The following is a 15,674-nucleotide window of genomic DNA, read 5'->3' on the forward strand; positions in this document are numbered from 1 at the left end:
CAGTGGTTGACCATCGACCTATGCACCAGGAGGTCAAGGTTCAATTCCCTGTCAGGGCACATGCCAGGGTTGCAGGCTGAATCCCCAGTAGGGGGCGTTCAGGAGGCAGCTGATCAATGATTCCCTCTCATCATTGATGTTTTCTATCTCTTTCTCCCTCTTCCTTCCTTACTGAAATCAATAAAATTATATTTTTTAAAAAGGAAAGTGAATTAAATGAATTTTCCAAAAGAGCAGACATTAAAGATGAATGGAATCAGAGCAATCAAAAGTGTCTTGACTTAGGTCCCTTATCCACAAAGCTTAGATGGGGACTGCTAACACTGCCCTGTTACCAGAACTAAACAATCTATAGTCTGAATGATGCAGTTTTTCATTGTGTATGTTAAAAAATTCAATCAAATAACATTATGAGTCCAAAAAGTATGAAAGTTATCCTGTCTCTGAACTGGCTCTGTGTATCTACACTCAGATCCATCAGTATGCAGAGTTTATCATTTTACTTTTGAAAAGGACATCTTATTTTCTTAATATCAAAGTCAGTGTATCCCCAACAATTAAAAACACCTACTTCAAAAAAAACCACAATAGTTCCCTTTGAAGAATGGTCACACATTGGATGTTTTGATAAAACAGGTCATATTAATACCTCAAAAATCATAGACCCTTTCATTGTGCTCTAATTGAAGAATGAGGAACTTTCATAGGAAAAGCTAAATCTCCCCCCAATTCAAAATGATACATATGGCTCTCTAGGAGAAAAGTACCATAAAAGACAATATGTGGACATGGAAGATTAGGAATGTATGGAATAGTACTCTGAATATTATTTTAGTCTATCTCAACCTAGAATAGCTTCCCATAAGACACATCTGGTCCTCAAAATGTAAATGTTATGCAAGGAAAACAGAGTTTTTGATGCTATGGTGAAATACAGTTGGAAAAAAGGTTAAACAAAATCACATAAGTTTATTTACACCAGAAATTCTGAGAGCCTTTAACATATTCACCTCAACTGTGACTCTTGGAGGAGTGGGAGTGGGCATGGGGGGAGGACCTGTATCTGGTATGGAAATAAATGAAGTATTCTAAGAGTTAATTTTTAAGTGGGTTTCAACCTAAATTAAAAAAAATTTTTAAAAATGATTCATTTCTTCAACCCTAAATAAAACAAAAAAATGAAAAACAGAACCATTTTTTAAAATTTAAAGTTGATAACAGAAAATGTTCGATAGTTATTTCACTTAAAAGGGAAAGAAACCAAATACTTACATTTGTAATCCTCCAGTTTTGGTTCTAGATTATCATCAGTACTTATTTCTATTGAAGCATCTGCCAGATTTTTTTCTAATGCTGACCTTGCAAGGCTTGGTAAAAACCTGTGGGGTGGGGCGGGGGGTGGGGGGAGATTAATGATAAAGTCAAAGCTTTCTGTGATCCCTAAATATCTTTTGACATGTGTACACACACACACACACACACACACACACACACACACACACACACACTAACTAATTACAAGTAACTGAGGAAGTTCAATCTGGATCTGTGAAATACAAATAGTAAATAAATTACTTGTACATGTGACAATGAAGTATATGTTTATTGAATCTCCTTTTAATGAGTAAAACTCATTTGCAATTAGTAGTCTTTATTTATATACAACATTTTGCAGGACAAGACTCAGATAGTTTGCTTTTGAAAATGGATTTAGTATACGTCATAAATCTTGTTTATCATTGAGCTGGGTTATCAAATTTTCTTAAATAGATAAAACAATAATGCAATAATGTACTTTAACCTGCTCCAAATTGGAAATCACAAATTCAAATTAGTGGAGGTGAATTAATGAGGTTTCTTTTACTTTCTAACACAAATTATTGAATAAGTTTAATATTTTCTAACTTGGTTCTTCCTTCCATTTAAAAAATGTACCTGCTTATATATTCTATATGTATTTTTGTCCAAACAACACTCTGCATTTATCAGTCATATGAGCATTATAGTGTCTTTTAAAAATAAACATTACTATCATTATTATTTACTCCCAGCAAAAGAATTGGAAAGTGTCTAGTTTTGGTAGGTCTTGATTATAAGAAAAGCTAAAGGAAGATTCAACCATATTCTGAGAAACCCAGAAACAGAAGTAGTTGCCCTAAGCTAATTCAAATAACTGTGTCATTGTCACAGGTATGGAATAGGACCTTTAGATTAAGGAATGAAAGAGGATTTCTCAGGATGGTAGCATGAGAAGCTAGAACAAGGATAGGGGATACTTCCAAATTACTAGCCCTGAGGGGAGAAGTATGAGTAGTAAGAGTGAGAGAAAAAGACTGAGGGGCTCAGTGAATGTCAGGCAGCCTTTTTACACATTACTTACACATTAATTAATTAATTAATTTACAACTGTGATTTTAAATATTAAATATATAAACAGTACCGAGATATTTAAGGTAACTTAGGATGTCCTGGCTGGGTTGGAGTGTTGTCCCATATACCAAAAGGTTGCGGGTTAGATTCCTAGTCAGGGCTCATAACAAGGTTGCAGGTTCGATCCCTGATTGGGGTGTGTTCAGGAGCCAACTGATAAATGTTTCTCTCTCTTCTACATGCCTCCTTATAGATACATATAAGTCTGTATCTGAGGTAATGTCAAAAAATAGAATTGTCAAATGATATGGTATTAATATATTTAGGCATAAAGATACTGTATGATCAACTCCAAAGTTATGAGACTAGGTTTCTAGTTTCTTGGGATATATTCCTAGAAGTGGGGTCACTGGGTCAAATGGGAGTTCCATTTCTAGTTTTCTGAGGAAACTCCATGCTGTTCTCCACAGTGGCTGCACCAGTCTGCATTCCCACCAGCAGTGCACAGGGTTCCTTTTTCTCCGCATCCTTGCCAGCACTTGTCATTTGTTGATTTGTTGATGATTGCCATTCTGACAGGTGTGAAATGGTACTCTTTGATTTGCATCTCTCCTATGATTAGTGACTTTGAGCATGTTTTCATATGCCTCTTGGCCCTCTGTATGTCTTCTTTCGAAAAGTATCTATTTAGGTCCACTGCCCATTTTTTGATTGGGTTGTTTATCTTCCTTTTGTTAAGTTGTCTGAGTTCCCAGTAAATGTTGGAGATAAACCCTTATCGGAGATAACACTGGCAAATATGTTCTCCCATGCAGTGGGCTTTCTTGTTGTTTTGTTGATGGTTTCTTTTGCTGTGCAGAAGCTTTTTATTTTGATGTAGTCCCATTTGTTTATTTTCTCTTTAGTTCCCATTGCGCTAGGAGCTGTATCGGTGAAGATAATGCTTTGGCATATGTCTGAGATTTTGCTGCCTGTGGATTCCTCTAAGATTTTTATGGTTTCCTGCCTTACGTTTAAGTCCTTTATCCATTTTGAATTTATTTTTGTGTATGGTGTAAGTTGGTGGTCTAGTTTCATTTTTTTGCATGTATCTGTCCAATTTTCCCAGCACCATTTATTGAAGAGACTGTCTTGACTCCATTATATGTTCATGCCTCCTTTGTCAAATATTAATTGAGCATAGTGGTTTGGGTCGATTTCTGGGTTCTCCATTCTATTCCATTGGTCTATATGTCTGTTCTTGTGCCAGTACCAGGCAATTTTGGAACAGTGGCTTTGTAATATAGCTTGAGTGGATTAAAAAACTGTGGTGCATCTACACAATGGAATACTATGCTGTTGTAAAAAGAAAGGAACTCCTACCATTTGCAACAGCATGGATGGACCTGGAGAGCATTATGCTAAGTGAAATAAGTCAGTTGGAGAAAGATAAATACCACATGATCTCACTCATTTGTGGAATATAATGAACAACATGAACTGATGAACAAAAACAGATCCAGAGACAGAGAATCATCGATCAGATCGTCAAACCTCAGAGGGAAGGCAGGGGAGGGTTGGGGGTAAGGGGAAGAGATCAACCAAAGGACTTTTATGCATGCATATGAGCATAACCAATGGACACAGAAACTAGGGGGGTGAGGGCACGAGCGGGGATGGGATGGGGTGTGATGGGGGCATAAGGACACATATGTAATCCCTTACCCAATAAAAAAATAAACAACCAAAAAAGTTTACTTCCTTCCACTCATGAAAAAAATTAATTTTTACAGGTAAAAAATGTATAAAATGATAGCTATCATCTTAATTTCATTTACTTAATCAATAATGAAGTTGAGCATATTTTCTGTATCTTTAAAATATTTCATACTTAAAAACTTGAAAAACTAAAAAATGCTTACTTTCCATACTCATAAATATTTCACTGAATTAAACAGCTCATTTTTCCAGTGTTATTAACTGACCACAATAAAACTCTATTTTGTTACCATTCCATGACCCTTTGCAAATAAGTCAAATAACTATCTTGTTTATGCATCTCCTATTGACTTTTGGAAGGCTACAAAGTCAAGTTTTCTCTATTTGCTTATTTCCACCTCTACTGAATCCATTTCCATTCTTTTTGTGGTTACCTAAAATTTTTATGTGCATACTTGAACAATTCACATTACTTGATTTTATTTTTATTTGCTTTTTTAATAAAGGAGATTGTAAGTTGATTTAACTACCAGGATGTATATCAAGGTCCAGAAAATGTGATTATTTCATTTTAATATATTCAAAGCAATATTTCCCCTTAGGCTCCAAAAATGGTTTACATTGCTTAGCACTGACTATTTCTATTAACAAAGTGTGACTAAGAAAATACTGGGTAAGTAATGAATCTATCTATTTCCCTGTCTATATTTTCTTCAGTTGATAACCCTGAAAAATAAGCACTTAAAGCATTGTTCCTTTGGAAGGCTAATGTTCTTTTAATTTAAAGAGAATTTATTATTTCTCATAATTATTAGTTATTCAAAGAATTATGGTAAAGACACTGGAGAGGAGCCTCATTTTAGCTGGCTACACTACGAGAGAACAAATTCAAGTCACAACACAAGGAGCTTACCTTACCTACAAGTAAAATTGTCCAATAAACTGAAGACTTATAAAGAGCAATTATGGAGTCTCCTAAATTAAAAACAGATTTTCTTTTAAGTCCTTTTATATATCAAGGAATGAATGAACAATAGTCATTACTACCAGATGATATAAAATGAGTCTAAAAGAAACCTCTGGGCCTACTGAATATTGTTCCTAATCTTTCTTATTATTCTTTTAAAATTGTTTCATGCCAAGTGTGATTCTATAAGAAAACTCTATAAGTCAATGATTTATAATCACTTCCAAACAGATATGAAAAATATTAGTGAAGACTGAAAAGATGTTCGTTTTGTTAAATTTGGGCAATAGGAAGTGCTATAAAGCATGGAAAGTTCCAATGCAAATTTGGAAGGCATTAAGTATAATAATTAAGAACACTAACTCAGAAAACACATGAACCTGGTGTTCAATCCTCAGACATACTTTTACTTATTTACCATTATGTGACCCTGCCTTCCCTCATGTGACTTAAGAAGTTTTCTTATCTATAAAGTACCTCTTCAAATTGTTGTTATACCTAAATAAGATATGTTCTGAAAGTTGAACACAAGGCTGAAACAGCTACATATTCAGAGCAATACTTTTCCAGACTATCAATTAAACTTATGTTACTATTTTAGCAAAGATGCAGAAACTTGAATTCAGTAAGACAGAAGAATATGGTTACCTGGAAAGGCAGGCTTTAGTGACAGCACTGTGAAGATTTTCATTAGGGTACTGTGACAGCCGACGAGAAATTCGCAATAACTGTCTGGTAGAAAGTGATGCTGCCAATGACTGTGCCTATTAAAAGGCAAAGACAGCCTGTTAAGAGTCTTGTTTCAACTTGCTGCAAGTCCCTTTAGATGGGTATCATAGCAGAATTCATTATTCCTGAAGGACAAGGCCAAACTTAAATAAATATGCACTGTTAATGAATTACAAATAAAAATAGAAACCAATTAACATTTAAAACATTCTTGAAGATAGTCTTTTTAATCTATAAGAAGTGTTTATCAATTAAAGTGTTTTCATTGTATTAAACGCTGTGTATACATGTCTTTTGGGGGAGGTGGAGGTTAAATGAAGGAAGGATATAACATAATACAGGTCACTCTCGACTTAAAAATAGCCCTTATGTACAATAAACTATTTTTTCTGTTTATACAAAGCTGAACTGTTAATATATCCTGAAAATGCTTAGAGCTTTAAGTAAACTATGGCTTTTGAAATACAGAAAAAGATTAATGGACAATTAGGCTGCTGACCACAGAGATGTCAACGAGTTTGTCACTTGGGTAGCAGCTTGCTGTTCAGAATCCTTCCGCCATACTGCCAGAATAATTTATTTGTTTTCTTATACTTCCCCAAATCCCAATAGTAGAGTTGCTAGTACAGAACTTAGGACATGTAAATAGCAATAAATATTTGCTAACTTGAATTTAAAATTATCTTGGCAGGAAGCATAATGTAATGGCAAAGTTTATAAGCTCTAAAATCAGACAAACTAGGCTCCCATTTATTAGCTATGTGACCTTGAGAAATTTCTTAATCTCTTTGGGCCTCAGTTTCCTCATCTTTAAAAATGGCAATAATAATGACTTCATCTTTAAGGTTGTTATGAGGATTCAATTAGAAAATTATTCTATAGCACTTAGTAGGTCCAACACATATGGATATGAAAAAATACCAGTAATTTTTAAAAGTCAGCCTCTTCAAAATGAAAGGAAAAAAGCTTAACAGAGAAAGAAGATGTGGCCTGTACATTAGAATGAATTTAATAAACCAGATTATTATTGGCCTAATTCTTAACGTAGATCACTAACATTAGGAGATAAGGATTTTCAATGAAAACCAGAGGAAAGAACTTTTGAAGCAACCAGTTCTCTGAAATGTCACAGCGAGTTATGAGGGCAGTATAGTGGCCCTGAGCACCTAAGGGAGCAGAGAAGGGGACTCTATGACATTAACAAAGGGTTCAAAATGGATGTGGGAGGATGCAAAAGGCATACTATTTTTTTTGCTTATTTCAACATTTCTGTTAAGGTCATTTCTGTATGTCCCAAGGAAGAAAGAATGAATTGATTTCTCCTTCCTCATGTATTTCATAGTTCCATGAAACTCTGATCTGCTATTATTAATATTACTAGTAGCCCTGTGCACCAATCCATGTGCCAGTAGCTCGCTGCTGTCCTCCAGTAGCTCTCCGCCCGCTGCCCCATACTCCTGTAGCTCCCCCCACCCCCCCTCATAGCTTGTTGCCCTGCCCCCTTCTGTAGCTCTCCACCACACGCTTGTAGCCAGTAGCTTGCTGCTGCCCTCCTGTAGCTCCCTCCACCCCCTTGCCCCCCGCCCCGCTCCCTCAGAGCTTGCTGCCCTGCCCCCTCCTGTAGCTCTCCACCACCCACTTGTAGCTCGCTGCCCCACCCTCTTGCTGATCCTTGATCCGGTCGTTAAGCGGTCGGTTGGTACGATTCACGGCCTAATGACCATTTGCATATTACATCTTCATTATATAGGATATTTCAGCTATGACAGGGGTTAAATGACCCTTCGGGAACTAGGTTGAAAGCATGATCACCACTTACGAAATATTCTTTTTATCTATTAAAAACACATTCTAAGTTTCAAATAACTCATTTATAAGCAAACATTGGTTCATCTTTGTTTCCAACAAATCTGCATTCTAGACATGGAGACAACATTTAAATATAAGAAAGAAAATGTTGCAATTGAAAATAGCATATAATTTACTGCCAAAATAAGTAGAACACTTGACAACTGCATAGGGGCTTATAATGCTCAAATGGAAAAAAGAAATGCTATGAACAAAGGCATGAATGCAAAAGGAACAGAAATACATACAGAACATGACGAAGCCAGCCCAGCTTTAGTAGAGGGTCCTGCTGGAAGTCTTGCTCCCAAATATCAAAGACTGACACTTTAAGGTGTTTGGCCTGGCTCCTAAAGGCAGTAGAACTTTCTTATGTGCAACACAATAACATGACTTTAGAAAGATTAATCTGGCAGCAGTATGTAAAGTGGTTGAAGGACAGTAATCTACCTACAAAAAGATAAAGTCTTACAGTAAGGTTATTGGCAAAAAGAACGGAGGGATGGGATCAACACTTGCTTCAAAGGACTTGACAACTGATGGGTATGAGAAAGAGAAAAGAATTGAGGATAAGATTATTTCAGCTGGTATGGCTGAAAGTATCAGAAGTTAAACATGACCAACAATTCCCATCCTTAATACCTGGGACCATGGAAAATTCCTACCTTAATCATGGAAATGTTTGACAACTCCAAACCAGAGATTCCCATGACAAGAATCCTATTAAACCATAATGCAACTTTCTAGGGTATAGCATTCTAATCTCATCCCAAGCATGACACAGTTCAGGCCTTACATTTCATTCAGTAATGATTTCGTATGAATTTCAAAAATACCCATTAGGATAGGAAAAAGGCTTTTCTTTTTCTTTGCTGTAGCCTGCCACAATTTATGAGAAGCACCTGGTAATTTAATCCCACGATTGTTAGCTCCTCTGATTCAAAGAGCTCCTCTGTTCAAACTGCAAAACAAGATAAGCTACTCTCAAGGCTACCCTCTTGCATACTCCTCCTCCCTGCTATTTTTACAACTCGGGGATAATTTCCCCATGATAATTTCCTCAGGGATAATTTCTCTAATAGAAAGTCCCCTTCCCCCTTCCTCTTCAAACAAGCCTCTTTTGAACTCTTCTTAACTTTTGCTCTAAGAATGTTTTTCAGACTTTGGAAAAATACTGATAAGACACCTCCCTAGGACATCTGCCTGCATTGTCTCCTGAAGAACAAACTACAACCCCTCTGATGTCTGCTCAATTTCAGCCCCCAAATCCCCCTCCCTGCCTTGTCACCTAGCAACAGCAGCCAAGGCTTTAAAAGGGAGAGTGCCACTTTTGTTCTTTGCCCTTGTATTGATTAGCAATGCACTAGACCTTTCCCTTTGGGGAAAGTAAAATAAACTTTCTCTCTCCATCCATCTCTTTTTTTAGTTGTGAATTCTTTCACAGCCTGCGTCACTGGCCAAAAAACCCTAACAATATCAACTACCTCAGTTAATATAAAAATGCTTTGCAATAGCATCCAGTGTTAAAAAATCAGAATGAAGCTTTACAATCAGACATTTTAGTGTTAAATAAAAGGTTTGGTTATCTCTGCTCTCACATTAGTCATTAAAAAATGAGAGTGTACTTTAGTTGAAAAATCCCTAATATATTTAACATTTATAATATCAAATTTCCAAAAGAGCAAAAGTGAGGATGTTAGCACATTCCCTTAGTTACCATGGTTATGCAGTTTAAGAGTACACCTTAAGGATTTTTCATATTAGCATAATTAAAAATAGTACTTCAGCTTAAAGATATAAAAATTCTGATCAAAATGATTAAAAATAATTCTTCTCTTGCTCCTCTTAACGACATTTCTTTTACAAAAATGTAACATGTTCTTAGGGAGACGAAACTCTAAAGACAATCTATTAATTAATTTATTCATTCCTTTATCAAACATCTAAGTGTCTACTATATGCCAGGTACCAGATCAGGAAATGGGAATAAAGGAATGAATAAGAAGTGGCCTCAAGGAGTTCATATTTTAATTGGGGAGATAAAAATACACTGTGCTACAGCTGCAATAGGTCAATATAAGAAATCTATGCCAAATGTCATAAAGCAGACTGGATATAGAGGTTACTTCTGCCTAAGGGGACTGAGAGACACCTGATAGAACAGGGATCCTGAGTGCAAGTGGACAGAGGGAAAGCGCATTCCAGGCATCATCTAAGGCAGAGGCATGTGGGTCGCCCGCTGCTCTAAAGGTTTCCTTAAACCAGCGGTTGCCAACCTTTTGGACCTCATGGACCACCAGTTGGCGACTGCTGGGTTAAGCAATGGGCTTAAAAGACAGCAAGAAGCAACGTGTGGTAGAACTGAGGGTGCTTCAAGACAGGCTGTAGGAAATGAAGCTGGAAAAGCAGCCAGGGTGAGATGGAACTCAGCAGGCATGCTTAGCAGGTTGTCCTTCAGTCTACAGACAAAGAGAATCCATCCCTTAACAGTTTTAAAGAAGGGGAGAACTTAGGAAATGGATTTGGGAAATATCACTTTTGGGACAATATGGGAGATTCATTCATTCATTCATTCATTCAACAGATATTTGTTGAACATCTACTATGCAGTAGGTAAAGTTACAGATACAGAAGCAACCACAACAAATAAGACCTCGCCATCCCAGAACTAAAATCTGAATGAGGAAAAATGAACAATAAAAAATGAGCAAAACAGGCTGGCCAGAGCGGTTCAGTTGGTTGAGTGTCATCCTGTGCACCTAGGGGTTGCCGGTTCAGTCACCAGTCAGGACACATACGGAAGGCAGCCAAACAATATTTCTCTTTCCTCTCTCTCTCCTCCCCCCGCCTGCCTCTCTCTCTCTCTCTCTCTCTCTCTCTCTCTCTCTCTCTCTCTCTCTCTCTCTCTCTTTCTCTCTCTTTCTCTCTCTCTCTCTCTTACACACACACACACACACACACACACACACAGAATGTCCTCAGGCGAGGATGTAAAAAAAAAGGAATAAAATATATATTTTGACAAAGGGTAATAAAGCCCTATGAAGAACCTGAAAACAAAGAGAAAAAAATAAAATGTGTAAGATATATGCTTCTACTAGTAAACAGAGTGCTTCAGGAAGGCCTCACTAAAAAGGAGACATCTGAGTAAATCCAAAAGGGGTGAAGGAGCAAACCTGTAGCTACCTTCGAGGAGCAATCGAGGCAGAGGAAACACCAATTGGCAAGGGCCCTGAGGCAGGCACAAGTGTTCAAGAAACAGCAAGGAGAATTGTGTAGCTGAAAAGAATGAGTAGTTGGAGATGAGGTCTCCTGGGCTGGTTAGAAAACGGTCCCCACAAACAACTTGTGAATTTTACCTTTTATGGCAAAGCTGATGCTGCAGATAACATTAAAGATTTCTGAGATGTGGAGATTATCCTGAATTATCTGGATGGCCACTAAATGCAATCATATATATCCTTATGAAATGGAGGCAGAAAAAGATTTGACACAGACACACAGATGAGAAGGTGATCTGAAGATAGAGGCAGAGACTGACACTTCAAGGAGTCCCAGCAGCCACCAGAAACTGAAACGGGAAAGGAATGTAGTCTTCCTTTGAGCTTCCATGAGGATGTGACCCTGCTGATACCTGATTTCAAACTTTTGGTGTCCAGAACGGTGAGAAAACAAACTTTTGTCATAAACCACCAATTTATAGTAATCCTATATAATAAAAGGCTAATATGAAAATTGTCCCCTTTACCAGGAGTTCAACCAGGGGGCAGGGCCAGCCGGCCAACTGCCCACAGCCCCCCTCCCCAGCCCAACCTGCTCCCAATTGGTCCCCGCAACCCGATCGAGGGCAGAACCAGCCAGACCCCACCTGTGCACTAATTCATGCACTAGGCCTCTAATTTGTTATAACAGGTACAGGAAAAGTAATAGAGGGCCACAAGAGGAATGGATTATTGGTGAAGAGGGCAGACAAAAGGAAATAACAATATTCTAGAAGAAAGATTATGAAATCCAATACTAGGATAGTTATTGACAATAGATAAGAGCACAGTTTACACATCAAGATGCTAAGTTGACGAGATATTTCTTCAGGGTAAGTAGAAATAGTGGGCAAGCAAGGAATCAACAATGATGTCAAAGTTTCTAATTTAGGTAATTCGGTAGCCAGGTTATTAATAAAGTCAGGAAATTATATAAGGAATAGGTCGATATAAAGGAGAAAGATCATTTAGTTCTATATCCCATCATCTCACAACATCCTTATGAGGTACAGGCACTGTTCCCATTTTGCAGATGAGAACACTGAGACTCAGAGTTAATGACAGCCCTAGATCTTTCCAAAATACTATCCTAGCATGGAAATACAATTATAGATAAAGACGAAATCAGAAAAGAGAAGTTAGGTGAAGATAAAGATGTAGGCATTATAGTAGAGGTGGTACTTGAAGCCATAAGAATAGATAAAATTGCTCAGCATAGGAGGTAGAAGAAACAGGGCCAAACCCCAGGAGTACCAAGTACACCTCTAGAGCTAAAGTTGTTTTCTATAATATCAGCCATGAGGAGCTAGAAGAATATTAAAATCATTGAAAGAGTAAGACATATGCATAGGACAAAGCGTAACACAGGAATAAAAATGCCAGCTTAAAAAACAGATTTTAAAGCACTGAACTCTAAGAACAAAAAGCAGCAGCCTATCAGCAATAGAAAATCCAGACTTACCGTTGGATCCTGTGTCTCTCTTAGTTTGTGTATAAATGATAACAATTTGTCCAAAGCGTCCTGAGGAATATTTGGTACCTATTTATGAGAGAATTGAGGAAAGACAGAAAGAATGATTTGGGATATCTGATCAATAAATCATAAACTATGGCTACTTAGTAAATAATATTAGAATTACACTTATAGAAAAACTCTGATTACAGTTTACATGATTAATTCATGGATAATTTTACTTATTCATCTTCTCAGGAAATGCTTATACCCACCCTTTTCTCTGTAAGAATTAGGTCACTAAAACCAAGCCACTCTTCTCCATTTACAATTCTATCACCAGCATAAAATTGAAAGGAGACTCTAAAAAACTGGCATATAGTATGCCTATAAAAACTGTCATATATTATCATTTCTTTTTTTTTTGTTAGCTTCAGCATGATTTTTTAAACTAATTTAGGCATTTTCTTACTGAAACCAAACTCCTTCATTTAGTAGTAATGTCTTACATTTATGTCTACTAAGTCACATAAGATATCCTTGTATAAAGAATGGATACTCAAGCTGTCAATTTTTCAGAACTTTTAAACTGCATATCCAAGGCACATGATTAATTTATCAATGAACTCTGAATAGTTGCCCAAATGACACACATTAAGTGTCTTAACTATAACATTTTAATCTAATTAAATACATAATTAATTATAAGAAAATTTTACTTAAACAATAACAAATTTAAACTTTAATTTAAAAAAATCAGAAAGTGATGTTAGAACAACTGGTAAAACATGGCCATTTCAGAAGTAAACTTTGATCATTTAAGTGATTGAAACTTTTTAAAATTCTAAGTTCTATTCAGTACATACTTTATCTTATTTATTTTTTAAATCAATCCAGTGATATAAGAAGTACTATTATCCCCATATTCAGATAAAGAAATTATGGTTGAATAATCTGCCTAAGATCTGGAAGTTAATAAGCAGTGAATTTGGCATTTAAAGGCGAGTTGTTTATCTTTAAAACCTACACCCTTATCCACCACCATGCTGACAAGATCTAAAAAGTTCCTTCTAGTATTTTAAGGCGAATGAGTATTAACTTTTTAGGAAAAAAAGTTACTTATTTGTGATCTAGAACAACACCATCAAATAGAACTTTCTATGATGATGGAAATGTTCTTTACCTATGCTTTCTAATATGTTAGCCAAAACCCATGTAGTTACTGAAATATGACTTAGAAACTAAATTTTAAAATTTTATGGCCAGTGCTATTACACTGAATAGTATAGTTCTAGAAAATGCTAAGCACAATGCCTGCTTCAGCCAGACACTGAAGTAATGGATTACCTATACTTCAAGCCACCAGACACCTAATCAGGTAGGCATAGGACAGGATAGATTACATTCCTGAGGAGCCAAGGACTCCTTGGTATTTGCCACAGAACCTAAGGAACTAACATACACTTACCCTCCCTTTATAGTAGGAACTTAAAATAGTCACTTTTGACTGAATATAAAAGGAAAAGGAACCACCAAACTGCCTCCACACAAGAGGAGAGACAGCATACATCCATGGTTCTCAAAGAGTGTCCCAAGACCAGTGGCAATATCAGCATTACCTAAGAACTTTAGAAATGCAAATTTATCATGTACACTATCCCAGACCTACTGACTCAGCCATCTGCATTTTACCAAATCCTCCAGATGATTCTGCAAAATGTTAACATTTGAGAACCATTTTATAAGGTCATTTGGGAGTAAGTAGGGAGAAGCCAAAAATGTCCAGTTCTGCTGCAGTAGAGTGCCTTAAAAAGAGAAAAACAGGCAACAGGCTAGAGCTGGCCTCACTCTTACCATTTCCTTAATTACTTGGATTTCTTCACTTTTGACAAGTGGTCTCATGTAATGGAAAAAGAACATGGTTAAGAATTCTGGCCCCAGCCACTGCTGTGTTGTGCTTCCAATAACAGGGGGCTCTGCCAAGGCAATGATTCTGAAGGACGGGTGGACAGGAAAAATGGATCTAGAAGAGAAAAAAAAAATAAAAACATAACCTATCACATTAGAAATTAGGTCATGGTAGCTACAGCCTAGACAATGATAAATCCATAATGCTGCTAATATAATCAAAGTTATTATCCAAAGACAGACTTCGAAAAAAGTCAGGACATTCTAAGAACTAATATTAAAATAACAACAACAGAAAGAATCACCTACTGCTAATATAAGATGTACCACATCCATTGGTGAAACTCCATCCCTGGAACAAAACACTGCTTTGGATATGCTACTGTGCCTATAAATTTTCTCCATTATCCCTAGAAACAAAATCCCATCTAGTACATATATCTCATTTCTTTATCCAACCCCCTCAAAATCTCCTATCTTGCAAGAAACCCACCTTATGTCAAAATTAGAAAGACAGAGAAGTATGATTCAAGATGAAGAAATTTTTCATAATATAGAAAATTTAAGCAGCATAGGGGTTGGATTAAATTTAAATTTGGATTGGAATACAAATACTTAGGTCTTAAAAAGGTAGAGAAAACAACTTTTATATAATTCACTCTTGTCATTTTATAGGAAACATTATTATTTTTAAGGTGATCTCTTTTATAAATTTCTGCTAGGGAATTTGAAAATGTAAATATTCTAGTATACACAGAAGAATAAGATAAGACTTCCCATGGTTTGTGGAATGACTTGAGTAGTTTTTGGAGAAGGAACTAGAAATCCCTTATTGTGATCTATTCACCCCAACCATATGCATTCCTTTATTGTTTCTGAGGACTTTTACATTCTTTGCAGGTAATCATATGGCTAAGATAGCCTTAAAAATGGCTTAAGAAATGTTAAGAGACATTTCTCCTCTTGCTGCAAAACACCAGGAATACCATGGACATGCTAGTTAGAAATAGCATGATGGCCACACACCGGACATCATGCCTGCATTTCTCACAGGAAGTAAGAACCAAAATAGAACTGCTTCCTTTGATGAAAAAAACTTCTTTGGGGAAAGGCTGAGTACAAATACTATAGGTTGCTAAATGTGTCTCTTCCTGCAGTTGGTCTGAGCATAGATGAGGAGGGTAAGATTTTCTTGAGAAAATAATGAATTACCAATAGTTTATTTTGCCAAGAAAAGGCTTCTGGTTATCTCAGGGAAGCAGTAAAGATGAGTGGCCTAGTATCAGTTTTAATTACATATGTTCTAATGTTGTTGTTTTTCTTTTTTCTTTTTTGTTGAATATATTATTTTTTTATTGTGATTGAACATTGAAAACAGTTTATAATCTCTCAGTTTTTATTATACAGGTCAGTGGTGAACCATAACTGGACACTGGGCAGATCC

The 15,674-nt window shown here is 36.4% G+C and overlaps 1 protein-coding gene across 1 annotated transcript in view; it reads right to left on the reverse strand.

Annotated features, from left to right (window-relative positions):
* Positions 1-15,674, reverse strand: part of VWA8 (von Willebrand factor A domain containing 8) — a 407,937-nt gene that overhangs the window by 230,781 nt on the left and 161,482 nt on the right. Inside the window, exons 15-18 of the mRNA XM_080659387.1 lie at positions 14,177-14,345; positions 12,332-12,409; positions 5,684-5,799; positions 1,273-1,379 (exon numbers count right to left, since the gene is read on the reverse strand). Coding sequence (XP_080515513.1) covers positions 1,273-1,379; positions 5,684-5,799; positions 12,332-12,409; positions 14,177-14,345 — 470 coding nt within the window. The remainder of the gene's footprint in view (positions 1-1,272; positions 1,380-5,683; positions 5,800-12,331; positions 12,410-14,176; positions 14,346-15,674) is intronic.

The sequence above is a fragment of the Plecotus auritus genome (genome assembly GCF_963455305.1).
Source record: "Plecotus auritus genome assembly, chromosome: 3".
In the NCBI taxonomy this organism is placed as follows: Eukaryota; Metazoa; Chordata; class Mammalia; order Chiroptera; family Vespertilionidae; genus Plecotus; species Plecotus auritus.